The 19,310-nt window shown below is 39.0% G+C and overlaps 1 protein-coding gene and 1 pseudogene across 1 annotated transcript; one reads left to right on the forward strand and one right to left on the reverse strand.

Annotated features, from left to right (window-relative positions):
* The first annotated feature begins 2,885 nt into the window (after positions 1–2,885).
* On the forward strand, positions 2,886–4,295 carry LOC141335499 (paraneoplastic antigen Ma1 homolog). Its single transcript, XM_073841023.1, has one exon. The coding sequence runs from the start codon at positions 2,886–2,888 to the stop codon at positions 4,293–4,295; it is 1,410 nt and encodes a 469-aa protein (XP_073697124.1).
* A 6,146-nt stretch (positions 4,296–10,441) lies between these two features.
* Positions 10,442–15,177, reverse strand: LOC141335594 (uncharacterized; annotated as a pseudogene).
* Between the last annotated feature and the right edge of the window lie 4,133 nt (positions 15,178–19,310).

Here is a 19,310-nt window from a genome sequence, read left to right on the forward strand (position 1 = left end):
TATGGGATATGCATTAGCCCAACGCAGAAACATATTGATTAAACACTGCAGTTTGTACACCAACGTATTGCTCTATTCTGTAGCATAACTCCAAGTAATAACCACGACAAACATTCACTATTCATCAACACATTTCTAGACAGTTGCGAGTGAACAGATATTGCTGTAAGCCGGTTAGCCAAAGACCTCCAAACTGCGTGGAGCAAACACAGCACGCACAACTAAATGCGCATTTTGCATGCGACAGAGTACATGAGAGCAACAAGTTATAAAGGATTGCTTCATTTTAAGAATAAAAATGTCTTGTCAATTTACTCACCCCCATGTCATCCAAGATGTCTTTCTTTCTTTTTAATGTTTTAAAGGAGAACTCCGGTGTGATATTGACCTAAAGTGTATTGAATCATGATACCGAGTGTGAACGTACCTTGCATATTTCATCTCGGTTTGTGTCCAGCTGTCCGAAATCTGGGGTCAGTTAGCCGATGCTCACAACAGCTTGTCAATGAAAGTCAATCGGGCATCGAAGGAGCCATGTAAATAAATCACTGTTTTACGCCATTTACGAGGCACAAAGTAGCTCCACACTTCATCGGTAGACTTCCTAGGGCCCTGACATTTAAAACGAGACATTGAGAACTCAGAAAAAGCACCGGTAGTTTATTTACAAGAAGATTTATACAGACATCTTCCACCAGGAACAGAGCAGTCGCCGCCATCTTAAATGTAGTCACGATAAGTCGTGTGTCGAGCACGAAGGAAACTACAACCTGATACGTTGATAACCTGATAAATTCATTGGTGCTCCACACTCGATTTATCGTGACTACATTTAAGATGGCGGCGACTGCTCTGTTCCTGGTGGAAGATGTCTGTATAAATCTTCTTGTAAATAAACTACCGGTGCTTTTTCTGAGTTCTCAATGTCTCGTTTTAAATGTCAGGGCCCTAGGAAGTCTACCGATGAAGTGTGGAGCTAATTGTGCCTCGTAAATGGCGTAAAACAGTGATTTATTTACATGGCTCCTTCGATGCCCGATTGACTTTCATTGACAACCTGTTGTGAGCATCGGCTAATTGACCCCAGATTTCGGACAGCTGGACACAAACCGAGATGAGATATGCAAGGTACGTTCACACTCGGTATCATGATTCAATACACTTTAGGTCAATATCACACCGGAGTTCTCCTTTAACATCCACGTTAAAAATATATATGGCAAAACGTTGGGCCATTTTCTTTAAACAAATACATATTTATACACTTGTAGGAACCCCTAAAACATGCTTGGGTTTTCATAATCCAGAATATTAAAATGTAGGTGTTTTATTTTTTTTTGTTTATTTCTAATACATGCATCAGCATTATTTTATTTGTTTGGATTTTTGTTTCATATCCACTGATATAATATATTTAATGCAAGTGTATTATTGTGGTCCAATGACTGCTGAGCTTCTTTAAGGTGCATCATACCGTGAGTTACAAGAGGAAAAAAGAGGGAGGAGCTATCGCACATGGCGAGCAGAGGCTGCAAGTGAACTGTGTTCGTGAAATTCTGTTGCATTTTTGGAGACCGAATATATTCCCTTTGTAATATAAGGCCCAAAGTGTAAAGGAACAATCCTCGTTTATTTTGGTTTGTTTGCTTAAAGTATTTTTCTTTTCCCTGTTGTTTAATTCGCTATCGCTGTGAGTCACCCCCTGTGTGTGCAGACGGCTAGAGACATTCATATTCGCGAGAAGTGACTTCATTGATAAAGTTCGTCGTGGACTCGTGTTGCTGAGTTTGTTCGAGGCTGGACGCGTCTGGTTTCGTCGTGGGACTTTGATAGGCGGATCGACAACGTGTGCCAGAGACTGATCGAAACTGAAAGCAGTGAGTTTGTGCGTGAGTGATCTTCAACATTGCCTCTTTGTCGTCAGATGGACGTAAGTGAATTCATATTCGAGACTCGTTGACTGTAAACGATTCTGATTCATCCACCGTGAATGTGCACCAACGAACTGGGCCCCAACGTTAAAGTACGCGTACATTTGTAACTGATTCATCGGAACTGAAAGAGACATTATAAATTGTGAATCCCGTTTTTTTCCCTTTCTGACAAGTGTGTAATCTGAATTTCTATTGTGTTTTTGGTATTTCATTTTTGTTTCTAAAGTGTTTAACTTTAGCAAAGTTGTGAATTAGCATCTACTGTGTTAAATTTAAGGTTAAAAAGTGAGGAAAACAAGGATAAGAAGCATAGTAACAGACAAAGAATAATTTGAGACTCAGAAGGTCATATAAATCTTTGGTTTATTGAAAACCACACCCCTTTGGTAAAAAGAGTTTATCTTTATCTGTGGAATTGTCTATCTTTCATACATTTCCATTGTTTATTTGATTATTCTTCATTGTTTTTTGTTTTAAATAGTAATTCTGTTAGTGTAAAATAAACCTTTGGCATTCTTTTCTTCTTTAAACTCATAATCTGGTATTTCATTGTTTTTTTATAATCAATTCATTCAACAAAGTTACAAATTCCTGGGAAAATATAAATAAGAACTGTTTCATATAACTTAGTTTTATAGTGATAGTGAGTGATATATTTGTACAAGGAAAAAATAATTTACAACAGTTTCACAGTTAAAAAACAAACACACCGACCAAATTCACCATTCGACAGTCGGGAATCTAGGTTTCTTGTTGGAGACAGCATTTAAATTAACTCCTAGGGTTAAGAAAAGGGTTACATTTTTGGAGGCACCGCTGGGATACTGTGTTTTTCTATTTCCCTGTTTTACCAGTTTATTTCTCTTTTTCCATTAGCAGTAGAAGGCAACCAGAAACAGTTTTAATTTTGTCTGTTTATTTTATCTAGCAACCTGCCTTTAGTTTCAAAATATGGATCTCTCTCAGACTGTTCAGTGGAGTAGAGAGGAAAACATTAGCTCCTCACGTGCCATTGTGTTAAGCAATGTTCCTTTGGACGCTAGTAATGACACTATTGAGAAAGTATTAAACACAGTGAAGGTCTTTGGTCGTACTAAAATTTGTGGTCGCCGTGGTGACGTTACTGGCAAACAGCTGTTTGTTTTAGTGGAGACTAGTACTGACCTTGATCCAAGTACCCTACCTCCTGAAATAGGTATTGAACAGGAAGCTGGGCCCTGGCATGTTCACTTTGTGGGTGGTCTATTGGCCGATGACCCAGCTGCTGGCAATGACCCCTTTCAGATTAAGTTGTTAGCCTTATTGCAGCAGGAGGGTAAGTCTATGGATGAAGTAAAGGCCATAGTAATGGGAGATCAGTCTCCTAAATCTGATATCAGTGTGGATCTAGTTAATGCAATAGGTAAATTAGTAGACAGATGTAATCAAACATCTACTGATGGACCTAGTTACCGAAAACTGAGGTTGTTCTCAGGCCTGAAGCCCGTTCCTCCAGGTGAGGAGGAATATGAAGTCTGGATGGAGCAGGCTGCACAAATGATCAGTGAATGGCAATGCACAGAGACTGCCAAGAAACAACGCATTGTTGAGAGTTTGCGGGGTCCTGCTGCTGATATTGTCAGGTTTTTGAAAGTGAGTAGCCCATCTGCAACTGCAAATGAGTACTTAGCTGCCCTTGAGACTGCATATGGAGCTACGGAGAGTGGCCCTGACCTTATGGCTAGATTTCGTCACACTTATCAGGAAAGTGGAGAGAAACTTTCAGCGTTCTTGTACCGCCTAGACAAACTTCTCCACAGAGCCTTGTTGAAGGGTGGGATTAATGCAGCTGGCATAAATGGAGCCAGAATGGAGCAGCTAATTAAGGGAGCACTTACCAATGATATGGTTGCTTTGCGAATCAGAATGACTCACACTTTGCAGAGTCCTCCATCTTTTTCACAGTTGATGAAGGAAATACGTGAGGAAGAACACTGGGTAGCTGCAAGAGAAAATGTTAAAGCTTCGGTCGCCACTGTTGTCTCTCCCCAGGCATCTGTGCCGTCTGAATTACAAAACCTAAAGAAGGAGGTTAAAGAGCTATCTACCCAGGTAAGTCAACTGTTGAACGTGGCTACTGTGACTTGTGCTTCTGATCTTGCTCCTCAGAAACCATCCAGTAAAAACCCTGGGAGTGTGAACCGAGACAACCCCCCAAAAGCTAAATCCACCCAGCCACTAGTGCCCGGGATCTTTTGCTACAAATGTGGTGAAGATGGACATAAGAAGTGGGAGTGCAAAGCACCAGAGGACCTCAGGAAAGTTAATCAGAAGCTGATAAAGATGCATCGCCTGCAGGGAAACTGGGCAGGAGCTCAGTGAAGGAACGGCACGGGGCTCCTGAGACAACACGTTCCACTTGTGGTTCATTTATGCTTGATGCTGGTAAGCCAAAACTTCCTGAGGGGTTAGTAGGACCTGTCTCTGAAGTGCCAGTCCAGATAGAAGGTATCTACGCTAAAGCTCTTCTTGACAGCGGTTCGCAGGTTACTCTATTATACCGCAGTTTTTATGACACTTATCTGAAACACTTAGACCTTCAGCCTGTGGAAAACCTTGAGATTTGGGGTTTAAGCTCACATAAATACCCTTATGATGGATACCTGCCCCTCAGACTTGAGTTCACGGAAAGTGTAGCTGGAGTGCATCAAGTGATTGACACGCTTGCCATTGTATGCCCAGACCCTGTGAAACGGGAAGGAATAGCCATTTTGCTTGGGACAAACACTAGCTTAGTGAAGAAGCTCCTTGAGTCTTGTCGTCAACAAGCTGGTGAGAAATTTTTGAATGTGCTAACCATACATCCCATAATCAGAGAGGCATATGAGACTATTCAACAAATGGATATTTCACAGGATGACCCAGACAAGCATGGAACAGTTTGGTTCGTGAAGCATAACCCTGTTGTTCTGAAACCAAATCAAGTTTTGCAGCTTCCTTGTCTGCTTAAGTTTCCTGGTCAGATGACTGAATCTCTAGTGTTAGTAGACAGAGCAGCAGTTGGTGATTCACACTCTGATGATTTAGAGGTGAGGCCTGAACTTCATTCAGCATCCGTTGTGTCCAGTCAGCGAGTCACAGTGACCGTCAGGAACATGTCTACAAAAGAAGTATGGGTGAAGCGAGGAACTCCTCTTGCCCATGTTTTTCCAGTATCCTTAGTGCCACAACTTCCTGCTAAACAGCCACCTGAACAAAATACATTGACACCTGCATCTTTCGATTTTGGAGATTCTCCAATGCCAGAGGAAGCAAAACAGAGCTTGTGTGAGAAAATGATGCAGAGAAAAGAAGTGTTTTCTCTACACGAGTGGGATGTGGGATGTTCAAAAAGCACCACTCATGAGATAAGGTTGCATGATTCACGCCCTTTCAGAGAAAGATCTCGCCGTCTTGCCCCTGCTGACTTGGAAGACGTGCGATTGCACCTAAGAGAATTGCAGAGTAGTGGCATTATATCAGAGTCCCGAAGCCCCTACGCTTCGCCCATTGTCGTGGTGCGCAAAAAGTCCGGGAAGGTTAGAATGTGTGTGGACTATCGGACGCTCAACCAACGGACTACACCAGACCAGTATACTGTGCCCCGCATTGAGGATGCCCTCCATAGTCTTTCCGGAAGTAGATGGTTCAGTGTTCTCGACTTGAGGAGCGGATATTATCAAATACCCATGAGTGACGCCGACAAGGAGAAGACTGCATTCATCTGCCCGGTGGGGTTCTATGAATTTGAGCGTATGCCCCAGGGCATCTGTGGAGCACCCGCCACTTTCCAAAGAGTCATGGAACGGACTGTCGGGGATATGAACTTTTTGGAAGTGCTAGTATACTTGGACGATCTAATCATCTTTGGACGAACCATTGACGAGCATGAAGAGCGCCTTTTGAAAGTACTCGATAGGCTGAGAGAGGAGGGCCTAAAGATCTCCCTTGACAAGTGTCAATTTGGCAGGAGTTCTGTGAACTACGTAGGGCACATTGTGTCACAGGATGGAATATCCACTGATCCTTCCAAGATCGAGGCTGTTGTATCCTGGCCTCAGCCCCAGACAGTGACAGAGCTCAGATCTTTTCTAGGGTTCTGTGGCTATTATAGGCGTTTTGTAAAGGATTTTTCAAAGTTGTGTCGACCTCTCAATGAATTGCTGCAGGGGTATCCATCTTCTGCCAGTACTGCGAAGAAGAGAAACAAAAATTCACCTGTGAGTAACACCAAACCCTGTTACAAGTCCTCTGAACCGTTCGGATCCCGGTGGACTTCTCAGTGTGATACAGCCTTCCAAACCCTGAAAAAGTGTCTAACTCAAGCTCCAGTGTTAGCCTTTGCGGATGCACAAAAGCCATATGTTTTGCACGTGGACGCGAGCATGGATGGACTTGGAGGAGTTCTGTATCAGGAACATGAGGAAGGATTACGCCCAGTCGCTTTTATCAGTCGCAGCCTTTCCCCTTCAGAGAGAAACTACCCAGCCCACAAACTGGAATTTTTAGCTCTGAAGTGGGCTGTTGTGGATAGACTGCACGACTATCTGTATGGTGTTCCATTTGAGGTTAGAACTGACAATAATCCTTTAACCTATATAATGAAGTCAGCGAAACTTGATGCGACGGGTCACCGTTGGCTGTCTGCTTTGACGACTTACAATTTTAGTTTGAAATACAGACCTGGCCGAACGAATGTCGATGCAGATGCGTTATCTAGGCGTCCACATACTCACTCAAGTGCTGATGATGAGTGGCAGGAAATTCCAGCTGCGGGCGTAAGGGCTCTTTGTCGCGCTTTGTCTGCAGAGGGGAGAGCAGGGAATGTCTCTTACCCATGTGTGGTGCAACAGGCTGGGGCACATATGTCTGCTGTTCCTAAAGCTTTCTCTCATGCTACTGAAGTGGATGCAGAGCATTTACCTGTGCTTAGTCCAAGTGAGCTTCAAACGGCCCAGAGAAATGATTCATTCCTCGGAGAAGTGTGGAAGGCTGTTTGTGATCAGAAACCTTTTAGTAATATCCAGAGCAGTCACCCAAAGATGAAGATTCTTAAACGAGAGTGGGAAAGATTGTCAGTAGATAATGGATTGCTTTACAGAACTGTTCGGCAGAGTGATCACAGGGTGAAACGACAGCTTGTACTGCCAAAACAATTCCACAGCACGGTGTTAAAGTCTTTGCATGACGAGATTGGACATCTAGGTTTCGAAAAGTCCTATGGCCTAGTTCGTGACCGATTTTACTGGCCACACATGAAGCGTGATGTTGAGGCTTACTGTAAGACATGTGAGCGCTGTATCAAAAGGAAAACATTGCCTCATAGGGCTGCTCCATTGTCTCACATGCAGAGTTCAGGACCCATGGACCTTGTGTGTATTGATTTTCTTTCCATCGAAGCCGATTCTCGAAATGTGTGTAATGTATTGGTGGTTACTGACCATTACACCCGTTACGCTCAAGCTTTTCCCACAAGGGACCAAAAAGCTTCTACAGTGGCAAAGACTTTGTGGGAAAAATATTTCATACATTATGGTCTTCCTACTCGAATACACTCAGACCAAGGCAGGGACTTTGAGAGCCAGTTAGTGTCTGACATGCTGACTATGCTAGGAGTGAAGAAGTCTAGAACCTCACCTTATCATCCGCAAGGAGATCCCCAGCCTGAAAGATTTAACAGGACCTTGTTGAATATGCTGGGTACCCTTGAGCCTAGTCAGAAAAGTAAATGGAGTCAGCACATAGCGCATCTAGTACATGCATATAACTGTACTTCCAACGAGGCTACTGGTTTCTCACCTTATTTTTTGATGTTCGGCAGAGAGGCTAGATTGCCTGTCGATATTTGTTTTGGTGTCTCTGCTGATAATACATCATCTGTGTCGTACTCGAAGTATGTGTCCAAGATGAAGCAGGAATTACAGGCAGCTTATCAGCTAGCTCAGGCTACCTCTGAGAAGATGAATCAGAGTAATAAAGCAAGGTATGATCAGAAAGTCCGCTACCATAGTCTGAATGTGGGTGACAGAGTTCTGATTCGAAACCTTGGCCTCAAAGGAAAACAAAAGCTTGCAGATAGGTGGAGTGCAAATCCCTATGTAGTGGAGAGTCAATTGTCTGGTATTCCAGTGTATCGTTTGAAGCCTGCTGACGGTAATGGACCAGCTAAAGTCATGCATCGAAATCATCTCTTGCCTTTAGGACAGGAAGTCAGGTTAAGTCCTCAGGTAGATCTTAGTCCTACTCCCTCACCTAGAGCTTCGAGGCGTAGGAGAGCGAAAGAGAAGCGTAAAACTACTCAGTCAGAAAACTCACCTCTCGTAGTTAATGCCTTCCCACAAGAATGTAGTTCTTCAGATTCAGAATCTGAGTTTGGGTTTTATGCAGAGGATGTGGCAAACATTCCTTCTCAAGTGACAGAGGAGATACCAAGTGAAACTGCTGTACAAGCTATAGAAGGCTCAGAGTCTGGTGACGCTCACAGTGTTTCAGAAATACCAGTAATTCCATGTAGGAGTGAAATTTCTGATGGTCAGCTAGAAGCTGAAGATAGAAATACTGTAGTTGATGATATAATGACTGAAGCTCACGAGAGTACCTTACAGACTACTGCTCCTACTGATACTGAAACTCAGCCAGAGATTGTACCTCCTGAAGTGCGTAGATCAAGTAGGGAGAGGAGGCCAAATACCAGATTTACCTATGATAAGTTGGGTGTGCCATACATACAGTCTGTATCCTCTCGACACTGTGGTGTTAATGTAGCAGCAACTAAAGTGAGAGTTGCTGGGGGTTACAAGAGTTCACATGCTTGGTGGTGTAATCCAAATGCCTTGTGTAAAATATGTAACAACCAACCTGTACTTCTGCCTTATAACCAGATGGTTACCATTTAATCAGTGCGTAGTCATTTAGTAACCAGCATGGGGACATACTGGATTTTTGGAAGGGGGAGTGTGTAGGAACCCCTAAAACATGCTTGGGTTTTCATAATCCAGAATATTAAAATGTAGGTGTTTTATTTTTTTTTGTTTATTTCTAATACATGCATCAGCATTATTTTATTTGTTTGGATTTTTGTTTCATATCCACTGATATAATATATTTAATGCAAGTGTATTATTGTGGTCCAATGACTGCTGAGCTTCTTTAAGGTGCATCATACCGTGAGTTACAAGAGGAAAAAAGAGGGAGGAGCTATCGCACATGGCGAGCAGAGGCTGCAAGTGAACTGTGTTCGTGAAATTCTGTTGCATTTTTGGAGACCGAATATATTCCCTTTGTAATATAAGGCCCAAAGTGTAAAGGAACAATCCTCGTTTATTTTGGTTTGTTTGCTTAAAGTATACTTCTTTTCCCTGTTGTTTAATTCGCTATCGCTGTGAGTCACCCCCTGTGTGTGCAGACGGCTAGAGACATTCATATTCGCGAGAAGTGACTTCATTGATAAAGTTCGTCGTGGACTCGTGTTGCTGAGTTTGTTCGAGGCTGGACGCGTCTGGTTTCGTCGTGGGACTTTGATAGGCGGATCGACAACGTGTGCCAGAGACTGATCGAAACTGAAAGCAGTGAGTTTGTGCGTGAGTGATCTTCAACATTGCCTCTTTGTCGTCAGATGGACGTAAGTGAATTCATATTCGAGACTCGTTGACTGTAAACGATTCTGATTCATCCACCGTGAATGTGCACCAACGAACTGGGCCCCAACGTTAAAGTACGCGTACATTTGTAACTGATTCATCGGAACTGAAAGAGACATTATAAATTGTGAATCCCGTTTTTTTCCCTTTCTGACAAGTGTGTAATCTGAATTTCTATTGTGTTTTTGGTATTTCATTTTTGTTTCTAAAGTGTTTAACTTTAGCAAAGTTGTGAATTAGCATCTACTGTGTTAAATTTAAGGTTAAAAAGTGAGGAAAACAAGGATAAGAAGCATAGTAACAGACAAAGAATAATTTGAGACTCAGAAGGTCATATAAATCTTTGGTTTATTGAAAACCACACCCCTTTGGTAAAAAGAGTTTATCTTTATCTGTGGAATTGTCTATCTTTCATACATTTCCATTGTTTATTTGATTATTCTTCATTGTTTTTTGTTTTAAATAGTAATTCTGTTAGTGTAAAATAAACCTTTGGCATTATTTTCTTCTTTAAACTCATAATCTGGTATTTCATTGTTTTTTTATAATCAATTCATTCAACAAAGTTACAAATTCCTGGGAAAATATAAATAAGAACTGTTTCATATAACTTAGTTTTATAGTGATAGTGAGTGATATATTTGTACAAGGAAAAAATAATTTACAACAGTTTCACAGTTAAAAAACAAACACACCGACCAAATTCACCATTCGACAGTCGGGAATCTAGGTTTCTTGTTGGAGACAGCATTTAAATTAACTCCTAGGGTTAAGAAAAGGGTTACACACTTTTTATACTGTGGGTTCCAGTTCCCCAGGTATGCGCCGACAACAAGTAGACAGGCAATATGTTAAAGTTTCATGTTGATGTCAACTTGAAAGAGCTTAAGATTTACATGACACAGAATCAACTCTTTGTTTTGAAACACAATTACATACAGAGACTTTAGACATGGAGCACTTTGCTGGATGTTTTCAGTCACTTCACGCTGCATAAAAGTACATTACAAAAATCATAATAGAGACACCTTAACATTCAAGAAATATTTGACAACAGTTCTGCTTGTTCACATACATCTAATTCTTCCAAACAGCAAAGACATGAACCTTTGCATCCAGAGAAAACATCCCATCTGCTGCTGTTGTGATGAGCTCATGCTCATTAAAGTTCATCCTCCGGCTCGTTTTCTGTTCATCTGATGGCAGCGTAAGTCACTGTATCATTATGATCCTGAAAGAACAGCACAAATATTCTCCATCAGTGCCATTATTACTATTAGCGCATAAACTTTATTTATCTGAGACAAAGATTCAGAAGTAAATTTTAGCAGCATCTAGAAAAGAGAAGCTGATGTGTTTTATTCTGGACATGACTGGATAGCAATCATTAATGAAGAACAAGGGAGTGAGCTTTAATCTACTCACATTAAGTGCTTTTACTGGCTTGTTACTGGAAGAAGTGACCTCAGAATAAGTCACTTCATCTGTCTGCTCCTAAACATCAATAAAAACATGCATTGAAATCAAGTTTAATACACAGATCAGACATATCTCTGACTGTAATATTTATATAACAACAGCTTTGAGTAAATCACATTATTGAACAGACAGTGAACTGAATGCTGAATGTTTAGTTGACTCACTTTGTCTCTTGCAGCAGCAGGATTGGACATGTTGATTGTTTCATACGTCACTTTATCTTCATACTCAGCTTTGACCTTCAGAAAACAAACCGTTAAAAACTGCAAAATTAACACTTTTCTGAGCTTTAAAAAGAAATCAAATCTAAATCACGGGCATTACTGAACTCACTGATGATCCACCAGTCCCTCTTTTATTACCTGAAAAAAAACAACAACATGCCTCATGCAAATATTGTTGTGTGTTTATGATAAAACACACTTGCAAAACACTGGATGCTAACAATGGGAATGACATTTACATTACGAAACCATTCAAATGAATGAGAGAAACGATTCAAACACTTGTTGCTGAGATTACAGGAATAAACCTCTGTTTGAGAATATCATAGTCACATAATGCAAGTTATATGACGCATACGATCTAAACTTGATGTGCTTGTTTGCTCTTCATTAAAGTGAGATCAGAACAGTTCGTTTTTAGAAAGGAGGACATCTGAAAACTCACCAGCTCTTTTTCTCCAGATCAGACAGAGAACAGCAAGAATGAAAACAGCGGATGCAGCGGCAGTAACAGAAACATAAATCACTGCGTTTGAAGAAGAGATACAGAGTCAAGATAAAAGCATCACCAGTAACATCATCATGACTCAATCAGTAGCATCTTAATTTGTAGAAGTACCTGCTGATTTTGTAGTTTCGTGATCCTGAGAGTCTGGAATCAAAATGCATTTATATTAAAATTAAATTAAACCACTTCTCATAGAGAAACAAGAAATACAATTTCTCTTTTTTTTTTTCTTCTTTCTCAGAACTGTGAGATATAAACTCACAATTGCGAGTTTTAAAGTCAGAATTTTGGGATATAACTCTTAATTCTGGATTGTTCTCGCAATTGCGACTATGCATCTCCAAATTCTGACTTTTCTCACATATGCGTGTCTGTATCTTGCAATTCTGACTTTTTTCGCAATTGCAACTTTGTATTGTTCAATACAATTCAATTCAATTCAATTTTATTTGGTATAGCGCTTTTCATGATACAAATCATTGCAAAGCAGCTGAACAAAAAAAAGAGAGTATTGTGAGATTAACTCGTAACTGCGAGTTATAAAGTCCATTTCAGAAAAAAAAGACTGATATGTTCACAGAATTGCAAGTTTATACCACACAACTCTGACTTTATTTCTCAGAATTGCTTTATAAATCAGAAATGTGAGTTTATATCTCTCAATTTTGAGAACAAAACAAGTCTGAATTGTGAGAAAACATGTCGAAATAACCTTGTTCAGATGGGCTTTCATAAGATTCAGTCAAGAGCAGCGATTTCCTGTCTTTCTTTTGTAGCATGATTTGCATCAATGCCACAGACAATAGCAACTAAATTGGGCAGCTGTCCTTTTAAAACCAAATGCAATACAGTGTCGTAGTGGATGGTCCCCGCAAAATACTCCTCGTCTTGAGTTGCGTCATGTGTCGACAATAGCCAGAGATATAGTCAAAAACATCAACAATTGGCAATATTATAAGGATTTTTTTGTTTGTTTGTTTTTTAATGAACGTCATATTCTTATTTTTAGGCCTTTAGGTCACTTTTATTATTAAATTACAATTGATTAGCCCTGTAATAATTTCATAGCGCATCACCACATGATGAAAATCAGGAAGGTGGCCAACACTTTTTCACACCAGAGGTTTTTCTGAGATTATCATTTATATACAGCTCTATAATTTAAATGGAAAATAAAATAAAATATTGAATCTCATTACTCTGAAAGTAATGTTTCTAAACATGGGAGCATAATACAAATGGTTATTTTAGAAAAAAAATCCAGACGGTACTTAAGGCCTTTTCCATTTAAACTCCTTATATGCTTTTAATACAGAAACATACTAATGACATAATCTGATAAATTAGCCCTGTAAGGAATAATATTTAATTATATTTAAATATTTTTATAAGGAATGATATTTTCCATAATTAGTTGGTTTGATACATTTATCTCAAGCAACGGCAGAGTTTAATGAATTTAAGTATTTAAAGTATATTAAACATGTCACAAATATGGTTTCAGTACTACATATAAAAATAATAAAAATATAATCAGAAAAAATAAGCATTGTGCATCATAGGGAATAATATTAAGAATTTTTTAAGTAAATTTTATATCTTTATCTCAAACTCTGGCAGAGTTAAATGAATTGAAGTGAGTTCAGTGTAATAAAACATAAAAGATGTGGTTTCAGTACCATATATAAAAATAATAAAGATATAATCAGAAAAAAAAACAAGTCTTGTGCATTATAGGAAATTAAATAAATTCTGAATATCGTACAGTTACTTTAATACCTTTAAATCAAATGGTGTTGTTATTTAATGGATTTAAATCATTGCATACATTTAAAGCTGTTTAAAATTATAACAAAACACATCAAAACAAGCTAATTCCAAAAACTGAGCCGTGTGCAATAATAGGGATGTTTTTTTTTCTGAAACTGAATTCTGATGTTTCCCTGTTATTTTTTCCCTTCAAATTAAGCCTTGTGTGGTGTAAAAGACACATATTTCTGTCTATCTGGGGTTTGGGCTCAAAACATAACAAGTGCAAAGAGTTTAACTGGTATAAAACCAAATTTCATTCATCACATCACATAATACAATATTTTACATTTGTTTATTATTTACAGCGGCTCTTGTTGGACTGATAAACTTTACTGCAGTTCATGAGTTTGCAGAAGTGCTTTGAGTTTCTCTTCTGTCAGACTGAAAGAAGCTTTAGTACCTCGGTTTGTTCTACTTTAGTGATATTAATAGCCCTTAGTGTTACTGACATTATAAGGGTCTAAAACTGATTGATGAGATTGTTTTCTCACCTGAACTCTTGATTGTGGGACTATATGTGGCTGAGGTCTTGACTTGATCTCTGTGAGTAACATTGCATCTCCACTCTCTGTTGTCATCTTCATTCAGGAGTGTTGTAGACACAGTGATGATACAGTGTCCTGGAGCTGATATCTGATATCTGGAGTCTGATGTCATCAGTTTAACACCAGTCTGATTCACCCAGAACACCTCAATTCTCTGAGAACGGATCCAATCATCACAAGAGAATCCAGTATATGAATACAACTGACAGGAGAGAGTCACAGAGCTGCCTGGACTGATCTCAGTCTGTGAGGATGATGAAGAGACTGAAACACAAAATAACACACAAATCACACACTTTTCAATCATCATGGGAAATAAAATGGACTACTGGCACTTTTTAAATTAATCACATAATCATAAAATTACCATGAAGAACATGCAGATAAACACGTGCATCGTTTCCTTGGTGTTGTCCATCAACATATTGTTGGCAGGTGTAAGATCCATAATCTTTTTTTGTGATGTTCTTGATGTTCAGAGAGCAGTCAGACCCCAGACTCATTCTCTCATGACTCTCTGTGTCATTCTTCTTTATCCCTAAAGCAATCAGTTCAACTGCTGAATCTCTGTTATTATAGTTCCATGTAGTTGATTTGCAGTCATGAGGAGCATTATTACAGGGCAGACGGACATCTTCACCAGAACTGATGAACACATGAGCATCATTCACTCCACTGGTACCTGAAACAGTACATTTAAATGATTATTATTTATACATTATAATCATTACATATAGCAAGAAAGAGAGTGAGATAGCACAAACGCACTCGTAATATAAAGTTAAATCAGAATTGATGTTTGAGTGTGAAATTGTCTAGTTTAAGTTTGTTCAGAAATAATCAAGTATGTTCTGTATGTAACAAGAATAGAACTAAGAACTAATCATGACAAAAATGAACTGTTTCCCAGTCTAATCCCACTCAATGTCTTATTGAGAAAGTACAGCTGTCTTTACCTGTGAGAAGTGAAGAGAGAAAGATCAGTCCCAGCAGACACAGATGACACTTATCAGACATTTTCTCTTTCTGTCAGCCTTCCTCTTTATTCTATGCTCACAACTCTTTCTTTCTTACTAGCAGCTCTTCCTGTGTTTCTTCACTTTCTCTGATCTGATTGGCTGAGTGTTTAAATGCTGCTAGTGTCACAATGTGAGTCATAATGGAGAAGTGGAAAAACTGAGATCAGCTCAGGCGGTTTTAAGCTGCATTTGTTCTCTAAACGCCTCAATCGGTTAAAATTCCCTCGAGAGCTGAGCGTGGACTGTTACCGCTTTTGGGTTGAACTCTGTTTCTTCTATATTTCCTATGAACTGCCTACCCATAACCCCTAACCAGACAACAGCGCTGTGAAACATGTTCTTTAGTGTGAGAACTGCATATTGTTGCTAAAACCTGTAACAGCCCTGGTTCTGTCACTTTTGGTTTGAGTGGGGTTGTAGTTCCACTACCATCCTCTAGGGGCTCTAATCAGTATGCCTCCTTTAGATATAGGCAGGTGTAGTAGTAGAAGGAGAGAATTGTTTGGTGCATGGGAAGAATCATGGTAGTCTTTCCATGTATTGCTTCATTATGAAGAGTCCAGGTTGAGAAACTATAATGTTTCACGCTCAATCTATGTAAGTGTTTGCTATTATGTATTCAGTTATCAGTTTGATCAGAGTTATGAATGGTAATTGGTCTGAATTGATGTGAATGTTCTGGAAAGCCTGCTAATGCTCTGCTTGTATGTTGTATTCTAGAAGGACTCTTCATTTGTTGGTAGTTTTAAACCACTAGTATACTGACAGAGCACATATGGAGATATATCAGCAATTGGGACTGCTGCTGGATTCGACCTATCTTTGGGAGCACATATGAACTGGTGAAATTTGGACACCATGGTTGCTTCTTGGACTCTTTTTCGACTCAAGCCTCTTCATCATCATCAGCATCATCAACATATTACATTTGTCTTTGATGAGTATCAAGAGACATTTATAGAAAGACGATCCTGACTTATCTTGTAGAATTGAATCTTCCTGAGGTTGTTTGGGTGTTTGATGTTTGTTTGTTTTTTTATGTTCAACTTAATAATGATTTGGTAACCTGCTCTTTGTTTGGTATCTTTATTGGTTATGCATTCATGTTTACTTATTGAAGTTTTTTTTTAAGGTACTATATTAAGATTGGTTGGCGGGCCCCTCCCTTATTAACACGTGTAGCAAGCAGCTTCTTAAAAGAGAAGAGCAGTTACAAACCACATTTGCTCTAAACCCAATCTATAGGCGGTTCTTTGCATTACTGTTTGTTCAACTTCACTCTTCTAGCAGTTTTCTAGAAACAAATTAAATTCTAGAAACAAATTAATTAAAATATAAGTGATAAAACGGGTTCGTTACTGAAAAGGTATTCACTCAATATCTATAAAAATATATTTTATGCAAAGATGTATTGTAGATGTAAGATGTATAAAGTGCATAAAATGTATTTTGTACAATTGCTAGAAGCACCAGAATTAATAAACAGTTATGTAACACACACTCATCTGTAAGTGCAAAATGCTTAAAATTCCCATGAAGTTTATCTATAAGCTAGTGTGCTTCAAAACAACGAAAAAATTTGTATTTACAAGATATGGGCATTCAAACCTTACAGTCTCGTCACTTCCGCCAATATGAATCAACGATTTTGATGATATCACCGTGCACTTCAGCTTCTCATCAAACGTTCTGTCCAATCAAATGCTCTCTAGAGTCTGTAGTGTCCCGCCCCCTACACCATAAATAGATGCTCTGAATCTGCGGCTAAGATCTGTCACTTGTTCAAAGTGTTAGTGTTTTCTGTTTGGTGAATGGCCTGTAGTGCCCAATGTAGGCGATAGAGAACGATTCAGACAGTGTGAATGTGTTTCCACTGAGGCAAATGAGGTCTGGTTTCACGTTGTGTCACGCGAACCGCAGCAGCGCGCACAGTCTAGTTGATTTAGGTGTATTTAATTAGTTTTAGTTTAGTTTAGTTTAGGCTCTCTGGAGGAACCTGATGTAGCACGTATATTTTTATCCACATTTCCATTGACCAGTGGTTCCCAAACCAGTTCCTGGAGTCTCATCAACAATGTTTCTACGTTTCTATGTTTGGTGGAGGTGGGGATGAACCTGCAGGCCTTACGCCTATTTCTTTAAAAGGAGAGGTGCTGCAACTGTCAGCGCTGATTCTGACAACACTGTGACAAGAGTGACCGCAAGATGCATGAATGAGGAACTTGAAAGTTTCCACACATTCAAGGCTGTAAATATGTCTCATGCATGTGACGAAGACCATCAGAAAATAGAGGTATTTAATGAACACTTTTTTAATTTCTCAGACAACATTAAGTGCAGGCTACAGATGAGAACAGAATAATTTCTGCTGCAGCTGCTCTTAATCTAAGACGTACACATCCGATATAAGGATGACAAACTTTGCACAATACACAAAAAATCTCACAAACAGTCCCATGCTCTTTAAGGAATTCCACAGGTTTAAGTGTCAGGAGAGAATGTGTGCAAAGTGCTCACTGCTGTCTCCACACTTCCATGAGTGAACATCCACAGATTATTTGCTGCATTTTTGCAAATGATTATGATAATAGTGATTATGGGATCATCATATTCCATGTAACGTTTTACAGTGATGTTTAGCTATTTAATCTATTCCAGGGTCAAGACCTTCTTACAATCTTGATGGTTGATGGTTGACAGCCGCCCTACACTTTAGTAACTAAAATAGTATATTAATTATAGCAGAGCTGTGATCTCACTGCTGAGGATTAAAACATGCTATTGCTGGATGCAGGATCTCTGAACCCAGATTAGACTGATGATGCTGTGAATTTAAATAATTCTGACGCATTATCTATTTTTCTTTCAGTGAGCTGCTGTATGCTACTAAACTCATGTTTAAAGATGATGACATCAGTTCAATCTGATTGGCTGCTCACTAAATGCAGATTCTATTGGTCTGTTTGTGTCTGAATTAGATGAGAATCAGACTTTGGCTGTATAGTGTTTACCGAAGGTGCAGTGTGTGGAAGCCAATAGTTTATCTAAATGGATTTCTGAACTAACCACAATAAGTTACATTAATTATTATAACCATTAATTAATAATTTCATTATTTGTTCATCTCTGTTGCTTTGCTTCCCAGTTTATCACATCCTCACATTACCAGCTCATGAAGGAAAATCACCAGAGGTGGATTCAAAACAAGTTTACCAAGTAAGTCAGGCTTATTTCAGTGTTTTTTTTTTTTTTTTTTTTTTTGCCAAATTAACGTGTTAATTAAAAAGTCAGACTAACTGAAATAAGCCTGGCTTATTTGGTAAACCTGTTTTATGAAACACCCCCTGATCTGTGTAACAAACTCTACTGAGGCAAAAGAGGTGTAAACCAAAGTGTAGTTTAATATATTCAAAGTGAAACTCATAGAAAATAAACAAAGGCTTAGCAATGAACATAATAGCTAACATGACAATAGACTCACCAACAGCAGCTCCACAGAAACACAACACACACAAAGAAGCAAATACAGGGAACATGTGATAAAAAGCAACCAATGACTGGACAGAAATAATGAACAGGAAACAAATGAACAAACAGAACTGAAACCACATGACAGGACCATGAACCAATGAGAGCATGATATGGACTAAAGAACAAAGCAGGAACACAAGAGGGCAAGGGAGAAACATGCAGCAAATTACAAAATAAAAGACTAAAAAATAACTAACTAACTATTTGTAAGAAACATCTCATTCAAGATGAAATATTAAACACAACTGCAGAGGTTTTTATTAAGAATATCAGTAGGAATCATCCACAATAAAAAAGGAACTCACCAAAGCAGCTTTATCACACAGAACAGAAAGAGGGCTATTCTACAGACTAGCTGTCAATTACAGTTTTTTTTTTTATATATATATTACATTTAATGCAGTTTATATGCCAAAAAACTAATTCTCAGCTTCTTGTCTGTGTGTCGGTGGCCTTTCTTAATAATGTGACAAGTTAGCGAGTTTTGCAGCTAAACTTGGCTAAATTCAACTAAAGTAAACATTTGTAATCCCACAGGAGAGAGGGGCCGGGGCAAGCAGAGCTCATTAGCTTTTAAATGAACATGCAAAATAATAGACT

Source organism: Garra rufa, chromosome 1 (genome assembly GCF_049309525.1).
Source record: "Garra rufa chromosome 1, GarRuf1.0, whole genome shotgun sequence".
Lineage (NCBI taxonomy): Eukaryota > Metazoa > Chordata > Actinopteri > Cypriniformes > Cyprinidae > Garra > Garra rufa.

Bases quoted from the DNA above. Each gene is read 5' to 3' on its own strand.
- LOC141335499 (XM_073841023.1), top strand. From the start codon at position 2,886: ATGGATCTCTCTCAGACTGTTCAGTGGAGTAGAGAGGAAAACATTAGC.